Genomic DNA, 22272 nt, shown 5'->3' with positions numbered 1-22272 from the left:
ATGGTGACTATTACAAGGCTATGTGCAGATCATAGACATGAATGATGCTGTTATCAAGCCAAGAAGGGCATGATGGGATTCCTGTTATGGTTGCGTTGGAGACACTGGTTTTATCATTTATATATTCAACCATATTTTTCAGGACAGGCCCAAATGCCCAACACGTCAAACGGCCAGTAACAAACGGCACAATCAAAGTTGCAAAAAAATAGCGATGCTAAAATAACCATGAGTCCTTGAGGCTGATTTCCATCGTGACACGTGACGACTGAACTGTGCCAAGTATCAAGGTTGTACGTAGTAATTGAGTGGGGCGGTTGTGCGTGATCGAGAGGAAAGCAGTGCCACATGTCAGTTGGGTCCATCGGTGTTGACACCAGCCTGTTAAGTTCACTGTAAACACACACGGAAATTCTCTAAAGGGGGGGCTGCATAATGAGTGCAAAAAGCTTCAATACGGAGGAAGGACCCTCGCACCTTGCCAGCAGGTTGAGAAAATAAACTTCAAAGGAGGCTCCCTTCACCATGTGACCCATTAGCTTCTGGGCATTAAAAAAAAGCACATGTGCTAATAGCAGTTATTAGTAAGAAAGCAAGCCCGAGGAGAATTAATACCTTGGCTGACATTTCAGCAGATAGTATTTCAAGGTATTTGTTTTTGGTGGATTTTTTTCCGACTTTCCATGACCCGAGTGGTTGTGATAACCTGGAGGTTGAATTTGGAGCGCACCAGCCGAGCAACGAGCACACTGCTGTGCGCAGCTAGCATGCATGACAAAAGAGCTTGAGAATAGAGCATTCCATCACAGCGACCTAATGCCGCGGTGCACTTAACAGTCACACTGTTTACAGCGTTACCATGCCACGCGTCACACATATGTAGATGACTACTACATTAACGCTACCATCCAATGTGATAAGAACATTTAACTGAATGTATGTATTCACCTTTGTCAGAATAAAATGTAGCAAAAGCCACGTGGCCATTTCTACCACCCGTCAAATATGTGTTGCTCTTGCACATTGCCACTTGAAGGGGTATTTTAGCGGCACTTGAACTGCTCGGTAAGACAACAGAAATAAAGACAATAAATAAACCACTCCAGGCTTTAAATAAACAGTCTGTGGCACGCAGTTTGATTAAAAAAAAACCAGTGCTGCCAGCTGGTTGGATGGATCAGGGCTCAAGGGGCACGGGAGCTGGCAACGCTGAAGCCCATGTTCCCATGCTGGCAGCCATCCATCGTTAAACCGAACCCCTGCGTGCACTGAGTTTATGGTCTAAGCCTGGTCACTAATGAGGAGTGGGCGCGCACACACACACACAAAATAATAGAGGTTTTATTTTTTGGGCTACATCGCGTAAATATAAACCTGCCACCACCCGGTCACGAAAGCCTACATGTTAAACACGCAAAATAACAAGCCACATTTCACGGAAATGTGGGTTTTCGCTTAATTTGCCTCAAGTACAGCTATGAGAAATAAAATATTAATCCTACTGCTATGAGCAGCCATCTCAAAGTAGGGTGTATGGGAAAGTGGACCCCATATTGTCTGAAGATAAACAGGTCATACAAAAAGGGTTCTCAAAGCAGTTCAGTTGAGATATCTTGCACGGCCATTCTCAGACAACTGGGGGTCACACCAATTGCTCTCTGAGATTTCTTAAGGGCATCCTTGTCGAATGACCCAATGGCAAAAGCACACCAGGAACCAAATTTGGGGAAAAGACTGAAAAATATTTGAAAATAAAAATACAGTACTGCCACAACTCTAAATAATGAACATCTCTGTGGAATAACTGTTATCAGCTTAGAAACATCTGAAAACAAAAAAAAAATATAAATGTAGGCACCGGTAGTTTTATTACTTTCTAATCCGGAAAAGGATAAGAATTTAGTCGTCAAAAATATCCGTTTTAGCTATAAGCAAGGCAGAATGATGGACATTGGTTCAGAAAAATAAGTCTTGCACATCTGTATGAATAACAGGATTTTTATTTTTCAACAGGGTGACATCAGCCTATGACAAAACAAAAACAGAGGCTTATCTATTTAACATGTCGGGCAAATATCTCGTCAGGTAAAAGTGGCATGAACCGTCTGAGGGAAATGTGACTGTATCCAAAGAAGAAACGCCAGTTATGCACGTGTCGTATGCGTGTGTAGTATGTGCATCTGTACAGAGTATATGTGTATGGGTGTGTGTGTGTGAACTGGGGGAGCGGTAGTGTAGTGGCTAGCGGAATGCACTACGAACCCGGTAACCAGAGTTCAATTCCTCCCCACGACCAATAAGAGCGGTAAAATATTTGCACCGATCCTGGGACTGCCCGAGGCCGACTCGGCATTGTGTACAAAGCAGCACTGCTGAGACAAAGGCGGTCGTGCATGGTGCTGCCCCCCCCCCTCCTTCATGTGCCGTGCCATCCTTCATTGTCGCTCAAATACAACACTTGCCCCAAGTCTGTTAAAGGCTATATGGGGATCTTTGTATTTGTGAATATGCACAACCACAGCTAAGATTAAAATTTCGAGCTCAATACTCTCTAGTGTAAATGTCTGCCATTGGCACAAGCCTACAAACACTAAATGTGGAGAAACCCATTGCGGTTAAAACAGTCACATACAAATTCCATGGCTCGCTTTCATTTTATTTTTATAAGCAACATATTGCTCCCCTTGTCTCGCAAGCACGACGAGGTGGAGAATTACTTTCTCAGCCCTGTAAGATCACAGGCCAAGCAATTTGTGGCAGTACCTTCGGCAGACATCGTTGCCTCGCATAGGATGACACCGAGTTGCCCCTGTGAGTGGGGGTTTCCCCATTCAAATCCTGGGTAAAAAACAACACGCATGAGCTCCTGCAGCGCATTCATTGGGCAATGACGTGGCCTATTGGTAGCGGGTGCACAGCTTGTATCAGAGATTTCGTTACGGCAGGCTGCCCTGGTTAATACTGCGGTGTGTATTAACCATGAAAAATGCACACTGTCTGCTTCACAGTGAATGTCAAAGATCCCCGACATCATTCGGAATGAGGACATTGTGTCGGCGTCATAGAGCAAATTTTCCGAATTCGGAAAGTCTACACGCAAAAGGCTTGGATTGGGATTACACGTAGTACCATTGCCCCCTACTGGACAATTACTGCAGACTATATATGCGAAACAAATAGCTTTCATGATCGCCCTGCACGATAATAATGGCATAAATACCAAATGTACCACATTAAACATTTCATTATTATCAAGTCAAAATGGAATTAACACTTTACCTCCGATTAGCACGGTTGGCTACGCACCGTGCGAAAGAAGTTCAACATATGTACAGTATTCTCTCGTTATTCACGAGCTTGCTATCCGCAATTTTGGCTATACGCGAACAGCATCTGGAACTCGACACTGCACTGAGAGAGAAACAGTGATGAGATAAAGTGATGAGAGAGAATGTGAAGTGATGAGATAAAGTGATGATGTATAGCATCATCATAATTTAAGGTAAGTTAATTTAGAATTACTTGATACTTTAATAGTTTTTTTTATTTACTTTATGTTCATAATAACCAATTAAAATGTTCGTGTTATTATAATTTTAATGCTTTTAACAGCTTATTTGTCAATTTCAAATAATTCATAAAAAATATAAGCTTCCATAGGCCAATACCATCCGCAAAAAATGCAATACACGACCATCTTTGGAACGTGAATAACGAGAGAATAATGTATATACGTACAATATCCACCTCTCTCCGCTGCACCAATGGTCCCTGCATTGCGAGGGAGAGGCTCTTACAGTGCAGACCTAAGTCTCTGAATCTCTTTTCCCTTAATGTCGAGTAAACATCAGCTGGATAGTTAGAACCAGATCGGACGGATAGGAGCGGGTCAATTATCAACTTCTGGCCGAGTATAAACAACGGTAGTGGGTCTTGGTTTAAACATTAATTTATTTTCATGGAAATCAATTCATGCAATTAAAACCTTACACATAAAAAAATATATTTTAAAATAATTGATCCAATTTACCATGCTCTTTGAAGACCACTTTGCGTCATGGGAAAAAAAAAAATGTTCAGTTTAAATGGTCAGCAATTTATCATCTGAGTTGCGGCAATCATTTTGTTATGATTACCACTACTTTTAACATGCTTATAAAGATGCTTTTTTTTACAACTGCAACATATATCTGAAGGTCTCAATACTTTAAAGCATTCATGGTCACGAGCTACAGGAGTTAAAAAGTTAACCATACCCCCCTTTACTAGTGTAAACTTGAAAATTACCGTACGTTAATCCCACAAATCAGAGCTATGCAGCTCTTTTTCAGAAGCGACCTGCCCACAAATGATGGCTCAACGAAGTGGCTTACCACGTGTAAATGTACAGCAGACAACTACTCTAAACGCATGTCGAGTCTAAATGTGGAGGGAAAACCGGAGGGCCTGGAGAAAAATCCAAGCGACCACGGGGAGAACATGCAAACTCCAAATATACAGACGTCAGGGTAGGGATCGAACCCATGACTTCCTGTATACCAGGTGAGGGAGTTAACATCTCGCCACCACAGCGCCCCCACTGTCTTGGTCCACTGCGCTACTACTCCCCCACCTCAACCCCCCGCCACCTCAACCCCCCGCCACCTCAACCCCCCGCCACCTCAACCCCCCGCCACCTCAACCCCCCGCCACCTCAACCCCCCGCCACCTCAACCCCCCGCCACCTCAACCCCCCGCCACCTCAACCCCCCGCCACCTCAACCCCCCGCCACCTCAACCCCCCGCCACCTCAACCCCCCACCACCTCAACCCCCCGCCACCTCAACCCCCCGCCACCTCAACCCCCCGCCACCTCAACCCCCCGCCACCTCAACCCCCCGCCACCTCAACCCCCCGCCACCTCAACCCCCCGCCACCTCAACCCCCCGCCACCTCAACCCCCCGCCACCTCAACCCCCCGCCACCTCAACCCCCCGCCACCTCAACCCCCCGCCACCTCAACCCCCCGCCACCTCAACCCCCTGCCACCTCAACCCCCCGCCACCTCAACCCCCCGCCACCTCAACCCCCCACCACCTCAACCCCCCGCCACCTCAACCCCCCGCCACCTCAACCCCCCGCCACCTCAACCCCCCGCCACCTCAACCCCCCGCCACCTCAACCCCCTGCCACCTCAACCCCCCGCCACCTCAACCCCCACCCCTCCACCCACCCCCCCCCCCTCAAAAAAACAATAACTTAAGCAAAAATGAAAAGTAAAATAATGACCGTGGAAGAGTGCCTTGGTCAACAATATCACCCCATTTGAGACGATAGAACAATCCTTTTAAAATACTACGCGTGTGATGTAATGAGCCCTGAAGCAGGATCTGGTTACATAGCCGGGCTCTTGACTTTGAAACCAGGTGTTCCCTTTATTAAGAGGCTACATCATCATCGTCATCCTATGCTACTCCACTTACACCAGTCTCTCCTATTCCAATGTTAACCACAAAATTACATTCTCGAGAGGACTGTCAACAAAACGGATGAAAAGAAAAGGTGACAGCACATAGACTTGCTTGACCCCAGCCGACACTGAGGCCTACTCCCTGAGGTTCTACTAATTGCTCATGGGGCTGCCACTTTCGAAACTTTTAACAATAACCCGATAAGATAGCTCGCTCTTGCATATTCCAATACCTATTCATACAACTCCCTGATGACAGCTATGAAACCTTCAGAATGTTTAACGTTTTATATACAGAACTCCAATTCTTCCAAACTCTAAAATTAACGGGGGCTGTTGGTTTATGCACAAGTGATAGAGGTTGTTGTTTAACCATACCTCACCATGCTGGTTAAGTGCACAATTAAGGCAGGACATTTTGTCAAAATTATCATGACAAATGATTCTATCCAAAGCTCTTGCTAATACTTTTAGCAATTTCAGTCATCAAAAATGTTACATTTTGCTCTAAATTGAAAAGCCCTAGGATCCCAACACCTCCTACTCCACCCCCCAACTATTGTTCCATTTACACTGAATTTGTCACAAATAACACCCGAGGAATTATCTTTATCTTTGCGACCTGTGAATATTGGTCTTGTATAATTCTGTGCAGTCGTACTATTAATGCCTGGTCACTTTCAAACAGTGACATCTGTTGATGAATCCGTTGAGGACTTATATATATAAAAAAAATTCCAGGATATAGTAATCCGAATTTATGTTGCAGATTGCTGGAGTTACTCATTTGCACCACTACGCCTACAATGTGTAAATTATTTATTGAGCAGCCCCAGAGAAAAAAACTCCCAAAAAAATTCCCGTGGATTTTTGGAGCTAAATCACGATGTGCCATAGAATACAGGGTCCACAAAAACCTCCTGTCTATATCCCTAGGGAATTTTGGAGTTCAACTCTACATGCGCATCAAACTTTTGACAATTGTAAAAACATCTCTTATTTAAACATCTGACCACAGAAGTTCCCAAGTGCCTTAGACTACCTTGATCCTTACTAATTTACTCATTAATATATTGGCTTATAGCTTCAATTACTAAAAGCTGTATTTCCAGCAACATTAAAAAAGGACAAACTAGTCCCGTTAATAATTATTTACAACTTACATTGTCATATGTTTAATAAGTGAAAATATTCTAATCCAATCGCCAGGATCAGTTACACTAATTAGATACCAGGGAGGAGCCATGCCCCATTTAGATAGCTCGTGAGGCTGCCAAAGTGCACATTCGGAAGCACTACATTTTCGCAGCCAAGATTGCGATTCATAATAGGTGTTTGGGTGTGGTCACGTAACGACCTGGTCATATTTGTGTCGTTAAAATCCTCCACCACCTGCCATAACAAATTAAATCGTCACGTGGTGTACAAGCGTTACCCCACCAATTATTATTGTTTCAGCTCTACCGGTAAGTTAAGTTGAAAAAAAAACCCAATCCTTACAGCCAAATTTTGCAGTTAGGTACGACGTTTTGTGTGAAACTCATGTGGTCGTATCGTGAAGGTGTAATGTGTCAATGTAGCCCCCACTCACCACCCTTTCTTGAGAGCTCCCCAACCCTTGGTTGTGCTCAGAGAACATTTCAATAGTGACAAGAATATTCTGATCCAATCCCAGAGTGGATGTTGCCCCCAGTACCGCCCCCCCCCAGCTCCCCCTCCAGGTCGTACCACAACCGCCAAACTCGTTTCGTTGAAACAAACACTTGGTGCAGTTGAGTTTTGGTATCATCAATTCTGTCATCGTTGGCGCATCCCAACGATGACAGAATATTTCTAGCTTCTCCATTTATGAGAGGGTGCTGGCAGAGGTGTTGCTGGTGAACAGACCTTCCCCTTTGCTGGATACTTTGCGTTTCAGTTAATGTAAAAATGGACAACAAAATAAATTAGTTATAGGCACTTTAGGTCATTACTAATTTATCCCAAGGGCTAGGTATTACATGAGCATATGTAAACAATGGGATTTACTAAAGATAGGATAGACAAGGGTAACAGGCCGCTTTCCTTCTTCTTTTCTACAGTTATATGCTAATTTCCCACACTAACACCATGCTAATTCCCACATTTACATCATGCTAATTTCCCACATTAACATCACTAGCCTCGGCCACTTCTTTATGACCCTTGGGCTACACCCATTTCAAACCTTTTAAAACAGTCTGCCTCAGCAGCAGAACATGCTTTCCCACCTGATGATGGACGCTTTTGTTGCGCCCGAAACGTCGTGATTTATTTAATTTTATACCTACGTGCTTTACCGAAAGAACCAAAGAGTAAGGATAACAGAGTAAGGGTGCAGCAATGCAATTTCTTGGTCATGCCACTGCTGGCAGAAGGGCCTCCACTCAAGGGCCTGCTAGGGAGCATTGGTCTACTCTTTCACGCTAGTGAGACATTTAGGTCATGCCACTGCTGGCAGCGGTCTCCACTAGAGGGCCTGCTAGGGAACATTTGGTCTACTCTTCCACGCTGGTGAGACATCTATGGAGTGTTGGGAGTACCCACACACTTCCTGTCGTATGGAGTGTTGGGAGTACCCACACACTTCCTGTCGATATTTGGAATTTAAGAAACTGACCCTTTTTTTCAACTGCCCTCACCAGCAGTTTGAACCGCCAACCTCTGGATTGCAAGTCCAGTGTAATATTACACTAGGGCAGCACCCCCCATATTTACTGGATGCAAATGCAGTCACACTTTGAGAGAGACACAGCATTCATTGAGCAATTGTAGAGCACAGATGATTTAATGATGTGTATAGGAATGTATCTTCAGGCTTAAACAAGCATGGGTAACAATGCTCATTTCCACCTGTATGTATGTTGAACTTCTTTTGCATTATACATAGCCAACCGTGATAATCGGAGGTGCGGGGGAAAGGACTGCAAACCAAACACAAAAAGCAGTTCTAAAGAAATTAGTTTTGTCAATCTAGATGATTTAAAAGTGTCATAGCTCCAGTGGCTTCCTAATATCGGAAAAGCGTTCCAGACGGCCCTGAGCCGGCAGTAAAACGCCACATTCCCGCGAAGGATGGCAAATGTCCTCCATAGGACAGCCACTGTTGATCACAGGTAAGACACGTAAAACTCTTGTACAAGTAGCACATCCGCTGACGGGGAGTATTCTACAGCTAGCGGAACCCGGTATAGAGACATACACACGGCACAGGATGCATGGAAGGCCACACACAGGGCCAATGAAAAACAGCCTTAAGAGGGATTTGGGTGCCTGCACACTGTCATTAACGCTCGTCTGCAACCAGAGAGGGACAAGGAGACAGCGAGCTCTGCCAGGGTGTCTTCTTCAGATATGTTTCTCCGCAAGAAAAATACAAAAAGCATATTTTACACGACCATCAGATCCCGCTGCTTTCTGGTCAGTGCATAATTTCAGCATCACGGGGCTGACAGTTGTGTAGAAAAATACTTTTATATTTTTACGTGGAGAGACAGATACATGAAGGAGACGTATCGTCTGCTTATCTGTGTTGTTACTTTATATTCCGCGCAATGACGTGCGAATGCTTATTTTTCCACCAGCGGGTGACAAGTCGAGGTCTGCCTTCGCACGAAGCATCTGTAGCCGCAGGCTGCTGGTGAGACGCTAAGCTGGGGCTGCTCAGTAAAGACTTAATTGCACGGGTCAATTTCGAAGTCTGCTAAGGGGTTCTGATCATTATACATTAAGATATTATCCATGTAAGCTGTGACAGATGATGCTAGCAGCCATAATTGTGGACACATTGTGGAGACGTGATTGCGGCAGCTCAGCGTCAACGTGACACTTAATTAATTAAGTTATAAGGTATGTGCTTCAAGTGGTGCGCTGAGCCTGCATAATGAATGAGTCGTCAACAGTGTTTAGTGTGGGTATGTGTGTATGCATGTTGGGAGCGGTAATGTAGCGGTTAGCGCACTGCGCTACGAACCCAGCGAGACGAGTGCGATTCCTGCTCACGGCCAACACCAGTGACGAGTATCTGAACTGGTCCTGGGCCTCCCCTAAGTCGACTCGTTGGTGCTCATTAACAGCAACTACCCAATCAGTCTGTTCAGACTATATGGGGGACATTCGTCTATCTTTGTGTACGCATGTGATAGTGCAGTGGTGAGCACGTTGCCCTAGCAAACCAGCGACATGAGTTCTATTCCTGCTCATAATGAACATCGGTGACGAATATTTGAACCGGTCCTGGGCCTCCCCGAGTTCGACTCAACCTAAAATTAGGTCCTGATGCGGTGTGTAAACATCAGCATTGGAAAGACAAAGGCGAGCGGATGTGGTGCTGATCACCCACCCCCTGGTGTGTCGTGCCGGCCTTCATAGGTGCTCACTAACAGCACTTGCCCCAACATGCTATTAAAGGCTAAATGGGGGATCTTTGTCTTTTATGCTTGCATGTGAACGAACAACATGATGCATTTAATATGTATTATGTAATGTCCATGTGCACATACAACCATATAAAGGCTAAAAATGAGAATTCACGTGGCTCTAATTAACATCGCTAATGATAACCATACCTGTAGAGCTATAAAGCACAGTTTTATTCACTTATCCCAAACGACTAGAGGAGACTGAAATGATTTATACTGCAGATTAACTCACATTTAACATGGATCACACTTTTAACCAAACGGTAATGCTTCACCCCATCAAGCTTTTGTGTTGCTGCTCTCAGCGTACACCGTTTACTTTAACTCAACTTTACTTTTATGTTACACCGACGTTTCAAACAATATGCTCTTACCGTACGGCGCCATCGTTTAAAACTTTTTCCACATCGTGAGTTTGTTCACCGCCGGCGTTTATTAATGAAGAAGCGGGACAGCAGTAACACAGACTTTTAAATTCAAATAATTTTTGCGACGCTGCTGCGTTGGCAAGTGGTGCACAAGCACAGTGAACAACACAATCTCAACACATTCGTCAATACCACTGTGACCTTAAAAGAAATATGGATATATATCATACTGAACTTTTCGGGAACTGGATCATCGCGCACTCCTTCTCCCTGACCTTTCTGTACTATGTGCGATGAAGAAGGGCCATTCCCCAAAACGTCACCCATTACATATTCGTTTCTCTAAAGGCCACAGTGTTGTTGACGAACGTGTTGAGATTTTCAATGCAGCTTCGTCGCATTAAACAAGTGCCAAGCAAACATTTACTGATTGCCAACACTGGAAATGCACTGGCAACAGATCACAGCAGCTACATGTAACAATGACTCGTGGTCTTCATAAATAACGATGAAATGAACAAGTAAAAAAAGGACCCGTGGAACTAACCTTTGTTGATTTCGATCAAACGGTGCGGTTTTGTTTCCTGATGTTTTCTATCCGGCTCTGAAACGTGACGTCAAAAATCAAAGATGAAAGTGGAAATCAGTTTTTTATCATAAAACAATATTGTCAAGCGCACAGCCACACATGTTAACAAATGAGTTGAAGCTAGAAAACACGAAGGCTTGCGTGCCTCCCAATCGCGATTTAACTTGCTCAACCTGCCCACTCTCGCTCATGCGCAACATATTCCTGATGGGCCTAAAGCTGTGCAAGCTGGCATAACACGAGGAAGAACATTCTTCAAATGCTCTATCACAGCACACACCGAATGCAAATAAATATATAAAGGCCCCATTAATTTTTTTCACTTTCATTCAATAAAACCTCCCTCTCCTGTACGGGAACGTAACTCAGCCGCCATCACATTTCATGGGAAAACGCATTTTAAATTTGTGACACGTTTTAAAACAGTGCTGCAACCACATTGTTTTATTTGTAAGACAGCAGCGCAAACAGTTTTTAAGGCTTCCCACATTGAGCAACACCGGTAATCATGCTTGTAATATTGAATTACAATAAGAGTATACTTTTGTTCAAGGATATCCTTTATTGTTACGGTCTGTATTTACGGTTTTTACGGTATGAATGGTTACGTAACAATACATTATTTACGGCCCTTTGTCAATCGCTCGCACGTGCAGGTTATTTGATCACACTTTTGACGATGCCGCTCCGTGTATTTTAGCGAAGGGTAAAAGGGCCATGGATCAGTTCCAACGTCACTTGCCGACGGAATCGGCCATAACTGGGAATAGCTCAGTGGGCTAACGACTGCACCTTCATTCCCCCCCCCCCCCTCCATGAATGGTCACGCAGGGCAAGATGTAACACTGTTCATTTTCCCCTTGGCAACTGTCTATTTGGATTCATTGCATTTCAACCGTAGAAAATGTGTGCAACTGTAGTGATATAGCAACAATTATTTTTTAAGAATTTATTTTTGCAGCAATTTGAAACTATATTTGAGCAGGCAGCGTATAAGCATTACGTATTATACATTGGTATTCGTCTTCATAAAACAAACAAAACTTTAGTTTGTTCTCTTAGAGACAAAACTGTTTATATTGTAAATCAATAAGAACATTTTTTGAAGTTATATGAACAATGCAACAGAGTAAAAGATGTGTGAGAAATTGCGTGAGAATTAAAAAATACATAAATCTGTAAATGATTGTATCATCTCTCGTTGTAAACATTAACACTATAATGAGACAAACGTTTAATTGTACACAACATGAAACGCACAATAGAAAACGCCAATGACAATTTAACAGTGGTGTAAAAGTCGCTTGATATAATTTAAAATATAATTTACTTGGGTAAGATGCAATCATTTACTGCATCACTCGTTCATGAAACATTTGTTATTAAGAGAATCAAATAGAAATTAAGATTGATTGTCATAATAAGAGCAATAATAAACATAATTTATCATCAAAGGATGGCTTTCCAAGTCTAATACCATTTGGCAGAAGGATCTTGCATGAGAATATTTCGCAAATTTTATTTTAAGTAGTTTTTTGTGGATATAATACAAGAAGTCAATCTTAAATATATTTTGCCATGCAACTGGAAGCATCATAAAAGATATACACCTCTCCAGGACGGGCTTTGTCAATACTCACCTCTATACGAGTTCTGTCCTGAGCTGTGGTGAAAAAAAATCTACATTATGGGGACCAGTCTATCCACATAACAACTTCTGCCGACTACCCACAAATCAAAAGTTATTTGATCAATGATAATAGGTTTTTCCCATTTTTCCTGGCACCAAAACAGGTGTTAAGATGTTAAAACACCAAACTGAAACCTTTAACAAGGAATCATGTCTGCATTAACCACAATACTTGTGGTCAGAATGCAAACAAAAAACACTGATAATATATGTATTGTCTTTGAAACTGATTGGTCCACACCAGAGACAGCTTTCTTTTGAGCCTCGTCTCAAACGGTGTTAGACCAGAGGACACCAAAAGGAGTTTTAACATCTTAACACCTGTTTTGCTGCCAGAAAAAAGGGGAAAAACCTATGGTCATATTTTGGTGCTGGCTAAGGAGATCCCAAGATGTTATCTGATCAATTCCAGAGGGATGATAGGCTGAGTTGATTTTAACTCGTGAATTTTTAGTTATAAAGCATGGAGTGACTTCTGGGCTCTGTGACACAAGTCACAGACATGTCACAAAGCCCACCATATCTGTCCTAGAGATTCCACACACAAACTGCATTTGGCCCAAGGTTTAGTGTTTACTACTTTTGTTGATACCTGAAAAAGAACACTCTCTCTGAATTACATTGCGCAAGGGGGAAGGCGTTGCCAGCGAACCGAGCAAATGATTTAAGTAGAGTGGAAACATTTTTGTATAAGCCGTTTTTATACAAATAGACCAATTTAAATGTATTTTTGAAGCCACAGGTTGAAAGCTTGCTTGAGTGGTTAAAAAAAGAACCGTGATGGGTGGAATGACTTTTTATTTAATATACTATAGCAATGAGGCATTACATATTGGATCTATTGCACTTAAGGAAGAAATCATAGGCTATATACTACAAATATTTATATACTACAAATATTCACTTTTGATACTGGTCTACCAGCACAACAACATGGTTCTTGCATGCAGACCATGAAACGAGTTGAGTTTAGTTTAACACATAGCAAGTTTAGTTTAACACATAGCAAGCTTTCGCGACCAATATTATCCATAAGAGTTTTTTTTGGATTAGATCGCATAAAGATAAATGTGTCGTGAAACCCGCCACCACCCGACACAGCCAGTTAGCAATGTTTGTCAGGTAAATGAAACATGCCAATTTGTTACTAGTTCAGCACACCGGTGTGTTACATTTACAATTCGAGAATAATTGTAAATGTTGGTTTACTCTCCAAAACACAGGTGTGCTGAACTAGTCACAAATTTTACGTGACAAACTTTACCAATTGGTTGTGTCGGGTGGTGGCGGGTTTCACGACACATTTATATTGACACAATCTAACCCAAAACACCTTTATTATCCATGAAACGGTGATTGATCTCTAACGGTGGAGCAAATATGAATGCACTTTTTTCATAACAATCCACGTCCTATTATTTATTTGCAAGCAAATGTTTTAAAAATTCTTTCTCAAGGTTTTTATCATTTATTTAGATATCGTAGCTTTTTTTGACGTGATATCCAAAAAAATGAAAAAAAAATAGGTGGCCCAATCGATCTGTAGGTTTCTGAACAGTTATTCGATGCCAGTGACAATCGGCATAATCCATGTTTTGTTGGTTCAGCGGACAACAAGAGTGACGTTATGCTTTTGCTAACACATTTTTTAAATCCCCGGGAACTACAACAGATGCAACATTTTACTATCAAAAGTTTCCCAGTTTATTTTGTTTAACTGCGTGGGCACGCAAGGGACCAGAAAGAGTCTCATTTGCAAGGGTGACCTGGGCCATTAGGTCTGCCAGTAGTGGGCGATGATTGCCAAGGTTAAATCGCAATTGAGTAATTGGCAGGTAATTCTTAGAATTTGACAAATTTTGACGCTGACGCCGGCACACAATGGCCTAACTCATACGAATGACGTCATTTGACCTTTTATTGTCCACTCTGAAGCAGGCGACGGCGGCGTTTATTGCTATAGTTGTTACACCTGCAGTAATAACCAGGGCGGCTGCTGGATTCGAACCGCGAACCTCTGCAACGGTCAATGAATGCGCTATCGCTAGGCCAAGAAAACCTTAACCAGCTGTGGGCCACCGTTTGCAACAAAAAAAAAACATATACCAAACAGAGTAGGGTCACGTCCTAATGTACCGCTGCACGCACTAGAAAGAACATTTTTAAACGGGACCTGTTCCTTATTTTACGCCATTCTTTGTTTGTAATTGAAATCCTAACTCTGTTGCACAGAAACTAAAACAGTTGTCATTAACTATGAACGTCACTTCCCTGAAGACAGATTGCAGCATGCTGCGTATGATGAATTAGCCAATTTACATAAATAAGAGCTGCCATTGCAGCAAACATTGTCTGAATGTTCAAATAAATTCTACATTTGTCAAACAGTGCTCGGACAATCATTGAGCATGTTTACAAGCCTAAGGAGCAGTGTTTTAGCAGTCATTCATAATAATTATCTTTCTTTTTCAGGCTGGAGGTACATCGGGGGGAGCCAGAGGGTCGCGTCGGTAATGTTAAACACGTTTATAAACAGACACAAAAATTAGGGCACGATCGCATATTTATCTACCGTGCACCTTTGCCGCGTAGATTACATTGGACATGGTGGAGCTTACAAATACACTTTGAATAGGAGCCAATTATATTTCCAGAGGTTTCTTTTTTCAGTCAGTCCAAACCATAAAGGTCCCCCCCCCTCCCCCCTCTGCTTGATGATGCGATTTTTCTAATATCAATTCTTATTATTAATTTATTCAAAAATTGTAAATGCATTGACAACACCTCGACACTCTTCACCTGTGCACTCTGCCACCTAACACCTTTCACCTGTGCGGGTCAAGTAGTGTAAGAGTCAGGTTATGAACAGTTGGCCTATTGATGGTGGCGGCACCACCTGAAACATGTCCGCCCCAGCAGTACAAATAAGTCACTCGTCAGGTCACCTGTGGTGGGGTAAAGTGCGAGCACGCCCACCTCTTCCAGCAAGTCTGGTCAGTGTTGAGATAACGACTGTACCCCCCTTAGAGCTCTAGTGGAGGCCTGTCCACCATCAGTAGCATGAGCAAGCAATTGCAGGGCTGCACCTTGACCTCTACATGAAATTAGAGGAAAATGTACCACACCGTGACCGAGGTCTGCCGCTGGTGCCTTAAGATCGCTGCCACTGACCAATCGGAGTCGCACGCAATATACACGTTCCAATCAGTTAATTCATTACAATCGGTCCACCTGGCATCGATAAGTGATTCCCGAATCGTTGATCGATTCTGAAAACGGTTAACCAGTTGACAGATTATAGTTTAACAACCCCAGCCAAAACCCTCAGTCGTTCTTCACTCACGGGAGGATGTTCCTTCTTGGCTGCTGTCTCCAAGAGCTGGAGGCCTCTCCCTGCACTGCCGAGACCCTTCCCCTGTTCACGTTCAGGCTCAAGACCTCTGCAGCACACGGCTGCTGTCAATAACTGAACGTCTTTTCCCATGAGACGTCTTCCTTTGTTCATCGACTACGATGTTGCCTCTCGCCTCAGGCATTGTAACCCTCCTTCCCCGATAAATAATAATAAAAACTATCCACAAATAAAAACCTCCCTAGTCCTCAAACTTTCCAAACGCACATCCCCCCCCCCCCACCCATTGTTTGTACCGCCATCTTGAGATGTAGTTACATTTAGAAAGGTGTAGAGATACAATTTCCCACCTAATTCAATTATTTGGTATTGGAATTACAGTATTAAAACTGAAGTCGAGCTATGCCAACATCAGTGTCCAAGCGTTAAATAAAAAAAACTTTATATTTATACCTACTAGTTTCCATGCTCCATGCACACAGCAGCTTTACGAACAGCACGTTGACTCTCTGCACTTAAATTAGTGCAACGCACGAGGATGTAGCACGTGCACATCGTTCCGTGCACGTAAAGTGGCTTTCGTAACAACCGGTTCGTGCAATGACCGCGATGATTGCAAAGATTTAGAGCACACCGCCCACAATGCTATTCATCAACGGTGGAACAAAATGTGTAGAATTTAAATATTTCTAATTCCGTCTTATGCTTGAAAAGGAGACCGATCCAAACCTCTGCAGCTTTCGTCCAGTTACGTCTCGCAGCCCTTATTTCCCTACTTTTAAAAAAACTATAACGCAGATTATGGGGAGATAGGATGAGCCAGCCAGCGCTTTGTGAGATTAAACGTTTTAAACATTATATCGAGTGGAACTCTCCGCTCCTCCGAGAGCCAATTTAGGCTTACATACAGGAGCAATTTACACAGCATCAACAGCAGCTGCATCAATATAACTGACTGAACACATGTTTCATTAGCTGTAACAACACCGCACCCTTGTGCAAACACACACAATAGCTAATACCTGCTTGCATAAAAACGACCAGTTCCACCCTACATACCATCCAACCCATAAGTAAGCTAATTAGGTGAAATTACCCAACTACCACACATGTTGGAAACTAAAGCTAGGAACAGGTATGCTGCCATACAAGTTGGATTTACATTTACATTGCATTTCTGCAATATCAAGATATAAATATTTGCTTTGAGCTATGTATGGATGATGCTATCTGCGTGATGCATTGCACCGTGTTTGCGGACAAAGATTACGATTCAATTTGTTAGAGAAAAAAAAACGTTTCACTCTGTACTTGTTTTTTATTTGACTGTCAATGTTGTCGTTCAAGACTGACAAAGTTCAACAAGTGCAGGTATCTGAACGTGATCATGTGGCAGAGTATTGAAGCTGTCGTTTAAAGTTCTACATATTTTTAGCGTGCTAAACGACATTGAGTTTTACAAAATAATGTTTAATCTTGCATTTTAAATGTTCGGTGGAGATGAGATATGAAATCTGATAGCCCTTTGTAAAATCAGGCGTATAAAACTGCACTCAATGGTGCACTAACGTACAGTATAATAATGCTCTGCAATCAAATAACGTCAGTACCTTTAGAACAGTAAAGTATGCCCTCTAATTATTAAGCGAGATAATTAAATGTAGCGGCCATTCAAGTGAACCTGACCAGATGCTCATTTTATGAAGGAATGATCAGACCCAACAGCACTAATGTCCACTGCTTATCATGAACATTCACAGCTTGAAAAGGTCATGCATCAGAGGCTGCTGCTGCTGCTGCCATCCGGCAGTCAGTCTCATTCCTCGATTCAAACATCATTCTTCGGTGTATTAAATGCCTCTTAAACGAAAAGCCAGCAATTGCTTGAGACTGTTTCATTTGTCTGTTCAAGTGAACAAGTCGTTAAGGTTTTATTAGAGCAGCCCATTTAAATAACACCTTTATTCATTTCCAGACTGGTTCATGATCATCTTAGTAGACGAATTTAAGTAAATATTCTGATTTTATTTAGCGATTTTCCCCAGTGCAAAGACAAAGACCCCCATATAGCCTTAACAGACTATTGGAGCAAGTGCTGTTAGCGAGCACTGATGAAGGCTGGCACGGCAAACGAAGGGGGGTGAGTGGCCAGCACCACGTCCGGCCGTGCCTGTGTCTCCCTAGTGGCGATGTTTACACATTACACCAGGTACTAATTTGAGGCTGAGTCAACCTAGGGGATGCCCAGGACCGGCTCAGATACTCGTCATTGGTGTTGAACTCGGGTTGCTGGTTTGGTAGCGCAGCATACTAACCGCTACACTACCGCTCCCCGCAGTGCACAGACACAGACTACCCGTGTTGTGTAAGTGGCAAGCAACCATATGGTAAACCCTGAAAGCCGTGGCCCTCATCAACAACTGGTCCCTGGGATCAGAGGTCCGTTACCTCAGCAGCCTTAATACCCCCCCCCCCTTGATTTGACAGGTGCATGTTTGTTATTTGGGAAGTCAAAGGCTAATCTCACACACACACCCACACCTCTTCGACATCTGGAATTCAAAACTGACGGCTCCTGCGAGAGACAGCGGGTAAAAGCAGCTACGACATTTTGCTTTAAGGTTAAAATATTTTTTGACGAATTGAAATATGCGAAGAGGCTTTACATCATCTTGTCCACATTTCACGTGTATGAAACCTGATATTTGCGATCTGAACTTGACCCGAAATCATCTGGGTTGACTCAGCCCAACTTACTGTGCAAACATTAGCAACGTTCACCCCTTCGCCTGTGAGTCATGCCGGCCGGACGGAACAGGAGCCTGCCAACAGCAGTTTCCACCAAACAGGGAGGAAAAAAACGAAATGCACAAGTGTGTTGGTTTGGAGATGGGAATTTCCTGTAAGTCGTGCAGACCGGATCTGTATAGCGAGGGACCAAGTCAGATCGGCTCACGACAAGCCTGTCGTGAACCTGATGCACCTAACTTGTTAACAGACGTCCTCATACTATACTACCATGAAGCAAAATATACAGCAGATACTATACTACCATGAAGCAAAATATACAGCAGATAATTGATAATTATCCGGCAGCTTTGGGGGGGAGGAGCCGCATTTTCAAAAAGCCAAATAATCGCATCATTATTTAAAATTACTTATTTTTGCATTCTTGCATAAAATGTTTTCGGTGTTGTTATATGTTTTTAAATGTTTCTACGATGTGAAAATGCCACCAATAAAAATATATATCGTACTTTAAAAAGTTACTGTATTTACTGTTTACCGTACTTACCACTCCAATCTCGAAGACTATGCATGGGGTGATGTATATATGTGCAGTATTTTCATTGTTAAGTTGGATGCAGTGTATAATGTACTGTATATAATATTTAACACTGAAATCAAGCATAGCTACTTTTCTTGTTACGCACATTGTGCCGATCGCCAGACAGGTTACATCCTTTGGAGCTGTTTTGCCGGTTTCACCGATCAGCCCGGGACCGCGGATAATGTTTTGTAAGCCAGATAATCGCGTGCTGGATAATCGATTATCAACTATAACATGTGCGCATATTATATGTTGCTTAATAGTAAGATGTTCAACATACACACATGATAAACTGCTGTTGTAGTCTGAATACAGTATTCCCTTGTTATTTACGAACTTGCTGTTCACGAATCGCATCTAGAACTCTACACGACTGCATTCAGAGAGGGAGAGAAAGGATGGACTGTGAAAAAGATACTCTTGTAAGATAATCTTGTTACTCGTGAAAGTAAATATTTCAATACTGAATATGTAAATACATGAAAAACAATTTTAAATTTCATTTTGTTATGAAAATAAAACAGAATAATAAATAGTAATATAGTAACATAGTTAATGCTGCAATTTGTGTGGAAGAACATACAATGAAAAAAAATAACTGGTTATTTAAAATTAGTCATTGTTTCTGAGGCTGTTAATAAAGTAGTGTGATTACCACTGGGGATGATGGGAGATCGAAGCAATGCCACAATGCGCCAATTAAAATGGATTCTTACCTTCGAGATATATTAATTTTTTAAATGTATAAACTGTATTGGTTCAGGTAACCCCTGCAGACAAAACAGGCGCTACATTCACCACGATATTAAAACGGATCTTTGAATTGCACCGCAACTCAGAGTCACTACAATTCATCATATTGTGAGGGGAGGGAGCTAATCGTTGCACGCCAAACGATCGATAACACCGTGATGAGCTAAATCTAAGGTACGTAACGACTGGCAGTTCACCAGCAATTGATTCAAGCAAGCCTGACTGCTGATGAGACTATATATGTCAAATCTGCTCAAGTTTTCATGTTTTGTGACAATACTGCTGAAATGATGCATTCCCATAAGGCAGGTCTGGCCGATTGGTTATGTACGAAATACTTTAACATTTTACGTGGAAAGATGAATATTTTAAGAAGACGTATTGCCTGCTTATTCATTTTGTTATATATATGATAGGTTTGCAGACTTATTTAAAATGAATCTGCTGCTGAGATACAGTATATCTTTTTTATTATGCTTTGCGATCTCCAAGAAGCCTCGATGTTGAACAAGCGCAAAGCTGAAGGTAAAGCCAAAAGATTTCACAAGGGCTCACCTTAGCGGCCAAAGTTCTCGCCCCATTAACTCACACCTCGTCCTCTGTACCGTGCACTGTTACAACAGAGCCAAATAAACAACACCAGCTGGACATCGCTAGATTTGACTCGCCTTTCGATGAAGGGAAACTTAAGTGCTGACTTTAAAAGCCAGCGACTTCCTCCAAAGCTCTCTTTGTAAATAAAGTTAAATCATCTGCAGCGGGCACTCAATGGTAATTTTAGCTGAAACCCCCCCCCGCCCCACATTTAATCATACGAAACAATAAAATATAACAGGTAAAGGTGCAGCCCTGCAATTATTTTTACTCGCAGCACTGCTAGCAGAAGGGACTCCCTGCAAGACGGAGCTCCAGAGAGCCCCTCTATGGGGTATTTGGCCTACTCTTCTACGCTGGCCAGATGTCTTGGAAGAGGTGGGCGTACTCACACTTTACCCCACCACCACATGCGAGCTGCCCAACGATTGACTGCAGTGCGCCCGATTAGCCTGCCGAGTGGCTCAAGGAAACGTGCCTGCTGTCCCCCCTGCCGCCATGGGGAGACCGAACAGAACAGGCGATGACCTCTGGCATTGCAAGTACCATGCATCCGAGGATCCCATCCCCTGCCCGCAGTAAAGGCGTTGCGCTACTTTGATCTGGTGACACCATCAGCTGGGAGCGGAAGTGCGGTGTTCCACTCCAGTTACAAACACCCAGTTTCAAACACGTCAATATTCAGCAAAATATCAACTTATTTCAGGCATCGCACAGCCCCATGCGTGTTTATTTAACATGCCCCTTCTTGTATTTATGGAAAAAAAATCAATGTATTGGTAGAAAGCATTTACTTGTTTTTTGAATCTGCAAAGCTATCTTGTTATTTTCTTGGACTTTTAAAACCAACTTTAACAGTAATAACTGGGTAAATTTTTCTCCATGCCCTTGAGTTTTGCACTCCACATTTGAAACACACGTTTAGACGATTTCGCTGCAACTATAAATTCCCATGTGTGATGATGATGATGATATCAGCCACTTCGATGAGCAATCACTTGTGGCAATGTCGTCTCTGAAAAGAGATATAATATGCTTTGTGGGCTTTATTTAGTAAAATAGTAAAAGTTATAAAGTCAGTTCGTAATTTTATAATTCATAAAACAACGCGAGAACGCAAAGCACACAGGGACACTACTCACCGTTGCGGCGCTCGTTGAGCGTCATCATCATCCTGCGGGCAGGCGTGAGAGAGAGCTCGCGGAATTCGCTGGTGACGGCCTCGCTCTGGGGGCTGGGCGCCAGTCCTGCCGCCACGCCGCCACCACCACCACCACCACCCGCAACGGCCTCCCCGGAATCCGCGGGATCCCCGGCACCCCCTCCCTCGGCCCCCCACAGGGCCGTGGAGGGGGGCGGCTTGCGGTCCCCCGCCTGCTCCGTCGTGAGCGGAGTGGCCGGCTTTGTCTGTGCGCAACCAACGCTGGAACTCCTGCCGGAGGGGAATAAACATCCACACACGGTGCCTCGTTAATTGTGCCTATTCCGAGTAGAATCGTGCGCATTGCCAGCTGTGTGTGCACCGAGCATCGGCCCGCTCTATTCTCAACTCATGGCAGTGTCACATGGCTCCTCCTCTTCTCACTGTGGCAAGACCCATGCGACACCCCCTCCAAAGCAGTAGATTGATAAAGGGACATTTTATTTTTATTAAAAATACATTTTTGGTTTTCTATCTACGTGACTTTACCGAAAGAACCAAGAATA

General features: G+C 43.1%; 1 protein-coding gene across 3 annotated transcripts in view; it reads right to left on the bottom strand.

Annotated features, from left to right (window-relative positions):
- LOC116955398 (myocardin-related transcription factor B-like) overlaps positions 1–21995 on the bottom strand; it is an 87925-nt gene extending 65930 nt beyond the window's left edge. Inside the window, exons 1-2 of one of the 3 annotated variants that reach the window (XM_032976496.2) lie at positions 21708–21995; positions 10804–10860 (exon numbers count right to left, since the gene is read on the bottom strand). In XM_032976496.2, coding sequence (XP_032832387.2) covers positions 10804–10860; positions 21708–21738 — 88 coding nt within the window. In that variant the 5' untranslated portion in view covers positions 21739–21995. The remainder of the gene's footprint in view (positions 1–10803; positions 10861–21707) is intronic. The other 2 variants (XM_032976479.2, XM_076075049.1) reach the window with 2 other exon arrangements.
- Positions 21996–22272: the final 277 nt, after the last annotated feature.

Source organism: Petromyzon marinus, chromosome 3 (assembly GCF_048934315.1).
Source record: "Petromyzon marinus isolate PM22_M1 ecotype Great Lakes invasive population chromosome 3, UKy_Petmar_22M1.pri1.0, whole genome shotgun sequence".
In the NCBI taxonomy this organism is placed as follows: Eukaryota; Metazoa; Chordata; class Hyperoartia; order Petromyzontiformes; family Petromyzontidae; genus Petromyzon; species Petromyzon marinus.
This window is presented reverse-complemented; position numbering and strand designations above follow the sequence as displayed.